This window comes from Strix aluco, chromosome 2, assembly GCF_031877795.1.
Source record: "Strix aluco isolate bStrAlu1 chromosome 2, bStrAlu1.hap1, whole genome shotgun sequence".
Lineage (NCBI taxonomy): Eukaryota > Metazoa > Chordata > Aves > Strigiformes > Strigidae > Strix > Strix aluco.
The window spans coordinates 49,137,681-49,149,914 of NC_133932.1; the positions used below are offsets into that span (position 1 = coordinate 49,137,681).

At 40.6% G+C, this 12,234-nt stretch overlaps 1 protein-coding gene across 2 annotated transcripts in view; it reads left to right on the forward strand.

Annotated features, from left to right (window-relative positions):
- PCYT1B (phosphate cytidylyltransferase 1B, choline) overlaps nucleotides 1-12,234 on the forward strand; it is a 47,641-nt gene that overhangs the window by 19,200 nt on the left and 16,207 nt on the right. For both annotated transcript variants that reach the window (XM_074814614.1, XM_074814615.1), the window contains 2 exons: nucleotides 8,197-8,296; nucleotides 9,704-9,820. In XM_074814614.1, the coding sequence (XP_074670715.1) occupies nucleotides 8,197-8,296; nucleotides 9,704-9,820 (217 nt within the window). The remainder of the gene's footprint in view (nucleotides 1-8,196; nucleotides 8,297-9,703; nucleotides 9,821-12,234) is intronic.

The following is a 12,234-nucleotide window of genomic DNA, read 5'->3' on the forward strand; positions in this document are numbered from 1 at the left end:
GCGATCCCAAGAATACCAGGCTGTTCCCAAGATCATGGTTACATGACATCCGTGCTACCGTCAGACGCCTGTTCTCAGGCAGCTCGAGCTGTGGCCAGATCCCATTTGCCTGTGCAGGAAGTGGCCCCGGGTCCCTGTGTGGAAGTACCCAACTAGTTTTCTCTGCTTAGCATCACCATTACAAGGACAGACTAGCTGAAGACTTAGGACCTATCTTTATGGCAGATAAAACAGGTTCTGCGAAGGCACTATTAAGCATCAGGGCCATCTGAGGTTCACCCTGGCAAGCCCAGTGCCTGCTCCCAAGCCTGGATTTACTTCTACTGCTGTCTCTTGAGATTCAGAGGCTACAGACTTTTACAGTTCCTTAGGAATTAGGTATAAAAATCTTGGGGCCACTGAATCTACAGTACTTTGGAGAATCAGAAGCAGTTGAAGATCACAACTCTCACATCATTTTAGGTATCATCATCTGCCTTAGCCATTTTGTTTATTTTATTGATTTTTTAGAAGAAATCTGAGTACATGAATTTTCAAATTATTCAAGTACATTTGGAAAACACCTTTCCTTTTTTATTGAAGGGTAGAGGAGAACATTTTAGTACTTTCACTCACTGGAGATGTATAATGGTTTAAGGGAGCACTAGGCTCCTTTAGACAGTTTCTTTGTTGCTGCTGTTAAGCAATGAAATGCTGGGCACAAAATTTTAAATAATTGTGAGAAAAGTGTGCATGCCTTGAATTCCTGTATTTTCATCCCTGGATGCCTTACTCCCTTCATATTTGCAAACGGTGTTTTGAGAGGGTCTGATGCAACCCTTAGAATTACTTCAGATTTTTTTTTTTTTCCATGAGCTTCCATAGATCTTCGTTATCTCTCTGTCCTGTATCACTGAAAGGTATATGCAATTTTAATTGGAGGAGCTAATGATGAATTTTTTATTGTGGGTTTTTATTGTGGTTAAAAAGTGTCCCATGCATCTGTTTCTCTCTCACGTGATGTTACGACTTAGGGGATCTGCCATCTGTTTACTTCAATGCGGAACTAAGCATAAATATATATGTAAATAGCCTTACATTTAAGGAAGTCAAAATTACTTTATTTGACCAAATATATTTTTGATCCTTTACAAGTTTGGGTTTTGCTCTGGATTAATTTTCACTTCCATAAATGTTGGCTACTACATGAAAGGACAAACCCATAAAAACATGCCAAATGTAGTTTGTGCCTGGGGACGTGTAGCAATCTTTGTCGCACTTTAAAAAAAATAAATAATCGCAAGCAGACACCAAGAATCTGCTGTGGTTTCCCTTTACTATATCAGAGGACATGCAACTGGTATACGGTCTGAAATATCTTAGTCTGCAAAAACTTGTTGCAATACGTATTCATCAGATATACAGAACTACAGATATTTTTGCAGGATTCACAAATGACACAAACACAGGGAGAAAGCATTACATTGTATGTATTGCATTCCTTGCTTGTAAATGCATATATGCAATGGTATTTTAGAAGCAGCTTTTATTAGGAGAATACTACCAATTTCTTAAACTGCTGTTGTCGTTGCTATGAAGGTTTGTATTATATCTTTAAAAAGGAGTGGAAGACCATTTAAATAGATTTTGTCTGCCCTTTCTTCAAAAACGTAAACACCATATAACGTAACATATATATAAAATGTAAAAAGAAACCCAACACATACATGAATGTGGAGCAAAAGAAATACAGAATTAGGAGCCAAATACTAACTATACAGGCAAGAAGTACGTGTAGCGTAGTGTATAACCACACACTACAACTGCACCATCATGCACAGACACTCAGTGCAGCCAGAACTGTCTATCCCAATATGTGCTTATACCTTTGTTTCCATGTAATCTGCTTTCCTTTCCTACGCACACATAGACAGATGGCATAAGGTGAAGAGCTCTTGTGAAAGGCACTGGATGAATCAGGGATCTGGTAGAGAAGCCCAGTGCTCTCCCTATGGGAAAGTAGTTCTTCCCAGGGTGCTTCTGCCTGCCAGCTGGGGAGCTGCAGAGAGTATGTGCCTCCTGTGCAGGGGGAAAAATGGGGTTTTTGTGCTTTATTTAGAGTAATGGTTTATACACGATGCTGTCCTACATCTGACATGCAATAATTGATAGACGTTAAGTATCTTTATGTAGAAGCAGAAGTAGAGATTGAATTCTGGACCAAATTCACCCAATAGCTTAGCTGTAACTCAGTTGATTTCAGTAGATTAACCCTTGTCTATGTTAAAGCTGAGGCTAGGTCCTTTTAGCCATACATCAGGAGTGTACAGTAATGTACAAGTGAAAAAGAATTGGTTAGTAGAAATCCAAAACATATGAACTGATGTTATCTCCAGTTTCTGGATTGATCAATAAAACACAGAGTGTCATTAGAGCAGTGGTTACACATTTTTGGTCTGTTGACCATGGCCAACCCTCAGCATCAGTCATGGGCCAGCAAGCACCTGCCATTCTGTTTTGAATTGCAAATGCACTATGGCCAGTTTGGCTCTGCAGTCCCATTGCAATGTCTTCATTTTGCGGTGGTGCCCCCAGTCTGCTGCTCGCTAACCAGTGCCCTGTTGAAGGAGCCGCATACTTCTTTATCCTGAAATACTGCATATCCCTCCTCAGTGCCAGAACATCTGACAGCTTCGCTGAGCCTCCAGCCATCAGGACAGGAGGACATCAAGGCTTAGAGGCTGCACGCTGCCTCAGCTGCAGTTTGTTCTTTCAATGGGTCCTACCTGGGTTTGCTTCCAGCTGTGCCAGGGGAGCGGGCTCAGGTGGGTAAGCTGCTGAGGGTCACATTTCTTTTCCAGCTAGTGTTCATGGGGATCGAGATGCTTCGGCGGCAGTTCTTTCACTTGAGCTCTGCTTGACTTGGGGCCTGTCCTGCCTCTAGGATGGATTTTATTTTCTAAATAACATGTTCCAGTTCAGTCAAAAGTCATGGCTGTCACGCAGGAATCTTGTCATGAAATTCGTTGGCCTTTTGCAAATATGAGACTAGATTATGTAATAGTTGTTCCAGTTTCATGATCTATGAATCTGCACATATATACATCATTGTGCTTCTTAAGAAGGCAGTGGAAGCTGCTTTTCTTCTATTACATCTTCAATTTGTAATTGCATCTTGCACTTAATCGTTACTGACTTAATACTAATGAGGAGCAAAGTATATTTGATTGAAGATAAAGCCCAGAAGAAGCAACTGAGAATAAGGCAATTTGGAATGCTTGCAAACAGATTTATCTTTTTTAAGTTATTGTTCTTATTAGGTTAGTTTGCCCTATTTTTAGTTCACATCCACCTCCCTGAGTCAGCAGAACTGTGGGAGAACAGGCTAGATTTTCTTTTGATACATGCATTAATATTGGAAGTGTTTGTGAAAAGTTTACCTGGAGGCACCCACCAATAACATTCAATTATAACTGAATTGCTCATAAGTTTACCTGTTTGGGCCAAGGTTACTAAAGGTAGTACATGGGACAACATGATTTTCATTTTCAGAGTGTTCACTCCCTGACCCTCTAAGAGAAGACCCTGGTAGTCCTTAACATGATCTTTCCACTTGCAAAGGGTATTCATACTTCAGAAGCTCAGCATGTATTTTTACTTCTCAAAAGTTCTGATAGTGTTTTTCTCTTAAATGTTCCTTAAAACTGATGTCAGTGTTTCCTGCTCTGTAATTATTGTTTGCCAACATCAGGAGCAGGCTCCCAAAATAATCTTTCTTCATATGAGTAGATCTTACCCACGTGATTCATACTGGTGAAATCAGTTCTCTGTTTTAAATACTGCCTCTGAGATAAAAGGAGATTACAGCATCAGACCTCCCATAGAATTTGCCTGCCAGCTTAATTGTTTTGTAAGCACAGGCCCAGCCTGCTCTACCAAGTTTTGCCTGTGTAGCTGTACTGGTTCAAGATCTGACATTTTCTTAGACCTTTGCTGATGACAAAATATTAGATGACAGTACAACTATTCTCTCTATGAAGAGGACAGCATTTTTGTCTATGTCATGTAGTGAGGAGGGTAGCGTAGCTATGCAAATCAAAACAAAAAAAAGAAGAAAGTAGCTCCTTCCGTTAGCACATGTTGCATGCAGTTACACTGCAGGCAGAGTTATATGGTGGATGCACTATGGCATAGATGGGTCTACATTTGCCCATTAAAAAAAAATATTTCCGTCTTCCTTGCTGGTGTGTGAAAAAAACAACCCAACAGCCAAACGTACAGAAACCAAGCAAACACTGACACAACTATTTCCTATTACAGGCTGTAAACAAAAGAGAGGGTGTGGAGGTATTTGTGCTTTTGACCTGTTATTTCAGTGGTATGTCTCCCTTCCCTCTACAAATCACTAAGCACTTTCCTTTTAATCCATTGGAAACATAACCTATGAATGTTTATCTGCTGACTAGCAGCTAATGGCTAATGTAGCTAATGGCTATAGCAGCCTGGGAGACTGTGAAGAGTGATAATAAAAAGGCAGCATCAAGACACACCTGAAAATAAGCTGCTTCTAGCTGTCATGTAGAGTTTCTTCATAAAGTATCCCAGCCACAGAACCAGCTCAGGGCTGCCTACCATACTATACTCTCTGGGCTACTGTCTCATTAAATGTAGTCAGGGGTTACAAAGATGTTACTGAGTGCAAATGGAGGTGTGAGGCGTTTGCTAGGAAGCTCCCCTTTACCTACTTACCCTCTTTTAATGTCCCGAAGTTTACTGAGCATCGTTCAGTTGTTCCGCAAATTTGTGAGAACTTAAGCAAGACACTATTTAAACTTGCCATAGAATGAATGGCTTCTGATATGCAAGGGTTACTGGCTATGATGTTTTAGCATGCACTCATTTTTAGGAAGTGAATTTAATTGTAATTGAATGCAGTGTCTTCATTCCCAGAAAATAGGACTTGGATTGCAAGAGTTTTTTTAATATCTTCTGAAGTAAATTCACTCACAAGTCCTAATATTACAGTGACTTCTCCATTTATGACATCTAATAGGCCTTCTCTAGACAGCACATAGTAATACAGTAACGATGTGGCATTTGGACTGCTTATATGAAAGTAAGGTCTCCCTGCTGACACCAGGTGTAAGGTGCTTCTGTCACCAAAGATAACTGTAAAGTGTGAGCATCATGTAAATAATTTTCTGTTCCTGTCTGTTAAAGCTCTAGAAACTGGAAGAGTTATCAGTTCGAACGCTGTATAAACCACCTTGCAGTTAACAGAGAAGTGCAACAAAAATAATTAGAGTTGTGGACCAGCTTCCACACAAGAAACAAATAAATGAGGTAAGCTCTTCAGCCTAGAAAACATGACTGAGGGAAGAAAAGAGAGAGGCAGGGAATAGGTGTCTACAGATGAATTTACTGAAGCATCCAATACAAGAACATCAAATAATACAAGGAGGCGGCAGGTGCTGAACAAACAAAATGAGATAATTCATCCCTGAACTCACACTTAGGCTGTAGAGCAACCTGCTACGGGATGATGCAGATCGTGGAAGCTTATCTTGGTCCAAAATACAAGGCTAAATTGACTTGCTTGACTAATCATAAAATGTAAATGCCTAGAACATAATGAAGGCAAATCTGTCAGAGAAAGAAGTATACTTCCATGGTCTTTGTCTAACTATCTGATTATTGGGAAAACTATAGCAAACTTGTAAAAGTATTTTAATGGATTAACCAAAATGAAAAAGCTGCTATATAAATTACTTGCTCTCTTCTCCCAATTCTAGTTATTACTGACAAGAAACTGGAAAGAATACAAGTAATAATATACAAATTGAAATAAGTCTGATACATTATTTCTGTTTTTTAATAATTTCTTGAATATTTTATCTTATGCTCTTATATACAAACCAAATGGTCTCATCTTACTGCATTCATAAGATGATTTTTTAAGCTCAGCGACATTTTTTCAAGGCCATATAAAACAAAATAGTATTGGGTAATCATTGGGAAGCTTTTTCTGTATTTCCCTTGATCTGTTGGCACATGGTATTTATGCATTTCTCTATGTGGCTTTGATAAAATATTGCTGATTTTAATCTATTGTATTTAATGTATTTTCATATCCAGTGACTGAGAGGTCACAGATTAATGGGAATATTGACAGGTCTGGATCTAAGCCCTTGGCTGTAAAGTGAGCTTTAATGATAAGCATTTACAAAAGCGGGACCAATGGGAAGCTAATAGAGGTTGTTCTCTATTGAGCAGAGACCGAATGAAAAATCTTGGTGTTGCAAAGGTGTTTGCATTGATGAAAAGCACCATTCTGTTTGCCTGGGGGGAAAAAGAGATATCTTCCTGCAAACCAAGCCTATTTTCTTCAAATAATCCCCAAGGAAACAGCCTCTGCCAAGCTAGGATCTGATTACCAGTTGTAGGCCTCAGACCATAGCCATTATTGTTTTAAGATTTCTGCCTTCCTTTTTATCCCAGCGGGAACCAGGCTGTATGAGCTGCCGTGTAACTTGACCTTGCGTGGAGATAAAAAGACAGGTTAGCACACAGTGATCGCAAAGCCAGAAGCAAAAAGACAGTATTTAGAAAATAAAGGAAGGAGCTGGCATGGTATGATTATGTGCAATGTTCTACACTGTGCAGCGTGGGTGGCCCAATGAGCAGTTCCCATCCATGAAACCCAGACAGAAACTTGGACTTGGTCATAGTTTCTCCATTTTTAACCTTGTCTGTGCAGAAATGCTGTGACTTTCATCACTAAGATACTAATGATGATGATTTCCTGCAACATTTGAGATTATGGAAAAAAAAGGGAAAGAAAAATGGAAGGAAAACCAAAGAAATCTACATACAATTTTAGTGCTTTTGATTAACAAAATTAATACTAAATCAGCAGAAGGAGCTGGATATGAATCTCTTAAGTCTTTGTTGCTGTTTTACCACTGTCCTCTGAGCTTTCCATGCAACAAGCCAGTGAGCCCAGAGGTCAGCAGCAATTAGGCATGACATGTCTTAAAGTGTCTCAGGGATCCTAAAGAAAATAGATACTCAGTGATTAAGCATTCAGCATCTAAAAGTTGAAAAAAAGTGTAAAGGGGAAGAGAGATTCTGTTACAATTGACCATGGGTGCTCAAATTGGTATGACAGCTGTACATCACACAAGTGGTCACTGTCAAAACCCAACCAAGCCACATCTGCAAGGTCCCAGCTAAGCATGGGGGCGGCAAAGTAAGTGGTAGGTTTCCTTCGGCTTGTCTCAACCACCACCTCATCTCACAAAACCAAAGCAAACCAAAACTCAACTATGATTTCGTAAAGATTTCAAGCCAAGAGCAGTAGAAACATGTTTTTTCATATCAGACCACATGGCAGATAATAAATATCTAAGGTCCTGATCACTGATAACTTCCTACATAGGCATGGGCAGAAAATACAATTTCTGTAATCAAGTTTCCTGACAGATAATGCCACATCATTCTTCACACATCCTCGCTCTCTCTCTTTTATCTTTAGGTTATAAGCTCTTCAGAGCAAGTACCCTTGTGGTGCTCTGATCACAGAGCGTTTTAGTACCATTACAGTATGTGTCAGACCAGAGAAAGGAGTTGCAACTCAGTTAGCTCTAGTTAGGTGGGACTTCTGGTTGCATTCTTGCCTTTATTTTGAATGGCTTCTCAAAATTATACAAGATTCTGATTAAAGACACAACAAAACAACCTGTAGTCCCAGTTACCTGTGCTGTTATCAGTGGACGGAACTGGTGCTTGTGAAGAAATGGCTCATTTGCAGCTTTCTAAATCCCAGTTAGTTTTTCCACCTATTGTTTGCAGGTAGCAGAATACATTTTACATCTCGGGCCTTTGGAGTCATTGAGACCAAACCAAGGATTAAGCTGCTTCGGCCGTCAGACCTGACTTTGTTCTGCAAACAGAAAAATTATGTACCTGCACCCACCTCAAAAATGCTTAAGCTTCTCAACAAAGGATTAGGTTGCATTATATGTTTGGAAATATTTATTTTCCTCATCATTTTACCTTGTGTGAATTGTGTATGCTTAGGGGTGACCGAAAACCAAAAGTCCTCAGAGAACAAACCAACATTAAGGCTGGTTACAGCATCCTGCCACAGTTAAATGGTTCTTTTTTAGCTACTTGATGGAGAAAACAAATTTACTTTGTGTTTTTTCCTCCTTCCAGACTCTGACGGCACCTGCTCCATTTGCAGATGAAACAAGCTGTCAGTGCCAAGCCCCCCATGAGAAACTCACCATTGCACAAGCCCGCCTGGGAACACCAGGTATGTGTAGACAGCTACACCAGCAGGACCATGGGCGCTCCCAGAGCACAGGCTCTCCCTTACAGACATCTGTCAGTGCTCACTTGTGCCTTCCACTTGGAAGCAGAAAGGCCAGCTTGGTATCTGGTGCTATCGGGTAACGGGGAAGAAACCAGCAACTACAGGACCATTATCTTCTGTTAGAGAAACAACAACAGAAAACATTTCAAGTTAGTTTGATGTTTTCATGGATATCTGCATGTTGGTCAGAAGGAAGGCTTGCCAGCCCACTCCAGCCAGCCTGGAAATTGTGTTGTGTAGTGGCTACCTCCTGGAATCTCTTCCCGTACTGCCTCTGTATGCTGGAAAACTTATTTCACTGATGTTCTTGTTGATCACATCAGACCTTAAGCGGCCTTAAAGGCCATTTTCCCCTTGCAAAGAAACCATGCCCAGTTTCTTTATCTGGACATTTGCGATTGGGCTGGGGAAATGGGATGATTTCACATGAAGTCCCAAATACATACGTCAGACTCCCTAAATTCCAAGCGATTATTGTAAAAAATCCTTTGTTTACTTATTTTACTTATTTAAAATAAGCTTTTAAAGTATTTACCCTTTATAGGGGTAAGCCATAGCTGTCCAGTCAGCTCTGCAAGGAAAAGTGTTCTCCTGTGGACCCTTGGATGTCCTGACAGCAGAGACATCTCTTTGTAGCACTGAAATGCAGTCCATGGAGGCTGGAGCTCTGTTGCTGTCAACTCTGCTGTCCTTTTGCTTGGAGGTGGCATAGCTGTCAGGTGTGTCTTTTGGTAAAGCAAGTCCTTTTTCTGTCGGGAGACTGCTGCTGAAGATGTCACACTGAAAGCAAGAGTTATAAGGTGATAGCAGGAGGATGGTGAGAAAAATAAATGATAGGCTGGTTAGAGAGAAGAGCTGGGGGAAGTATGAAAAAAGGGAAGTGAAAGGTTTATGTGGAAGAGGTAAGCAATACGTTTTTACAGTGGTAAGCTGTGGAAAAAAGAAAGTCACAGACAAGAGAAGAGGAAAAAGGAGATGATAAGAAAAAATAAGGAAAAAATTGAAAAAATCCAGAAGGCAGAACTGACTAGAAAGGCAGAGAAAAAAGAACAAGACATATGGTGGATCTCTGAATGAGGCAGGAAGATGACATTTTTGCTAAATTAGAATACATGGATGATGGATGATAATAAATAGGCTAAGTCTGAGAGAAAACAGCAGAGAGTACAGAGAAGAACAAGTAACGAGCAGGATAAAACACTGTGAGTTCACCCATGATGCTTGTGAACATCAGAACTGGGGTAAATCTCCGTAATCATCTGATCTGGGAACAAAAACCTGTCCAGCAAAATTAAGTGCAACTTGTTTGGGGTCTGAAAAATCACTGTCGTGTTTCTTTCTCCACAGTTGACAGACCTGTCAGAGTGTATGCAGATGGGATATTTGACCTCTTCCACTCTGGCCATGCTAGAGCTCTTATGCAAGCCAAAACTCTATTCCCAAATAGCTACTTATTAGTAGGAGGTAAGATCAGAGTTATTTATTGCGCTGGATGTTTGCTTCTGTGCTTCAGTATCAGAGTTATTGCCATGCTCACACCCCCAGCTGTTTATTCACTATGACTTTGAATGCTACTTTCACTCTGCGGGCTTTCTATAGGCGATTTGCCTTGAATTACGTCTTACAATTGCATCAATTAAAGTAAAAGTCAAATTCTGCCCTCAGCAGCATGGGCACAATTCCCATTCTAGTTAAAGCAGGTGCCTGCATGACTCTGAGCTTAGAATAGCTCCATATGAATAATTTACCTTTTTCAGTTATTCGCTCAAAATTGTTCAAAGATGGAGATGAGTGAATGACATCAACCGCTCATTTATTTCTGGCTCCTCCGTCCCTCTGCCAGCCAGGCACAGTCCACAGCCCCTGACTGCCAGGTCAGTACTGTGTGTGCAGACCCAGCCCTCAGCATCAGCAGAGAAGCTAAATCCAGCCCGTTATCATTGGAGACCCAAATGTGGGCCATGATTTGAACATAGTTTTCAGTTCACAGGTGTCCCTGGGCAGGTTACGTTCTCATCAGGTTTTTTTGCTGTGTGGTTGGCTAACAGCTGTTCAGCAGTTGGTACATGCCTGAGGAGTCACTGGAGGGCGGCTCTTTCCTGCCTAGCTGGCTGTGCAAGCCCTGCTGTCGTGAGGCCTCATAAACATGCATTTCGGTTCTAGTTTCCCTGCACTGAGATATGCCTCGCATAAACATTTCACAGCAACCTTCAGCCACTCAAATGCTTACAGCAGTGACGATAAAGCAAATGTGAATGCAACCTTCAGACACTTTATAAGATGTATTATTTTGCGTCTTTGTCCCATATCAGTTGAAAAGGGGAGAAAAACATAGAGCAAAAGCAAAAATCTCCTTATAAACACACTTTTTGGTTTTACTCTTAAATTTATGAATTGTGGCAATTCCTATGGAGCTTCCTGGGAGGGAAAGGAGACATCCCTTTGTTACAAAGGAAATGTTTAGGACTCTTGTTTTCCTGCTGAGCCAGATAGCTTGCAGAAGCAGCAAGTGGAGGTGCAAGACTCTGAGGTTTAAAAAAAACACAAGTTATGTAGGTTTTGTTGTTGCTTTTAAAGGAGTGGGGGGGTGTCCCAGATCAGGGAAGGAGCTCTGGGGCAAAAGCCTGGCTCCTTTGAAATTCATGGCATAGCTTCACTTTCCCCTTATTTTTGGAGTGAAGGACAAAGCAGCCAGCACTCATCAGCACCTTTTCCCAGCAACACACTGTGTCTTAGCGTGTTTAAAAATTGGGCACCTTTCCACACCCACATACAATTTGTGCTGCAAAAGCACTGGTATCATGAGTCTTTGTGGGCACCACAACCAACCCCTTCTATTCCTCGTTGTGAAGACAATTATTGGGAGCCAAGATTTTTTTTTTTTTTAAATAGACGTTTGTACTTTCCCAAATCAGTCATTAGAGCAGGATGACAGAATCAAAAGGAAATACAGAGATATTATGTCTACCCTGTACATGAACAAACAGTAATCAAAAAATAAAATAAAACCTTTCTACAGAGTTTAAGCAAAAATTACTATTTTCCAATAATTCTAGTAGACCCTTTCTTCCAGGAGAGGGTAGCTTTAAGATGACAGAGTCTGTAAATAAACATAAATACAACCTCAGAAGGGATCTTTCTACTGAAAATGCTTTGATCTCCATTAAATTTCTTGTCAGCAGGCATCAAAAATGACATAATAGGATAGAGTAGCATTTCGCTAGCTGAAATTTGTATGTATATTATCTGGCTTTGAATTTTGCACAAACTCCAGGGCTATCTAAGCCTCCCTACATTTTTCCTACTTTAAAGGTCGTTAACAACCATCACAGCAAGAACATCCATTTTAGATCTCAAAAAAGACTGTGTCTTTGCCAGTGCCTTGCCTGATAGGTTGATGTTTTCAAATTAGAAAGAAGCAGCAGCTGTAGGGCTGCTCTCATGCATCCCTGCAGCACTAATAACATTGCATTTGTCATTTGTCAAGTACATTTACTGTTTGTCCCAGTGTCACAGACAAGTGAGATCCAAAGGCACAGGTTTAACCTGTGGTGAAGGACAACCACTGTCAACCCAGCTATAAATGGGTATCACATTATTCCATGTGGGGTGTCAGATGACTATCATAGCTATAATATTGGACAGAGATACAGTTGTGGGGACAGGGCACTGTGTTTTATGCAATGTTATGCTTGTAGGAAGATAATACCTACCTTTTGTAGTCCTCTGGTAACATGGGTGTTGCTTCCCCTCATTTTAAAAGCAACATGACAAAGTATTGGTACATCCAGAGTTAAAGATGCAGGATTTCTGGACTTTTAACTCTGCTCATTCCACCAGAGCATACACCTTCTCCCAGTCCTTTCCATGGGGCTTCC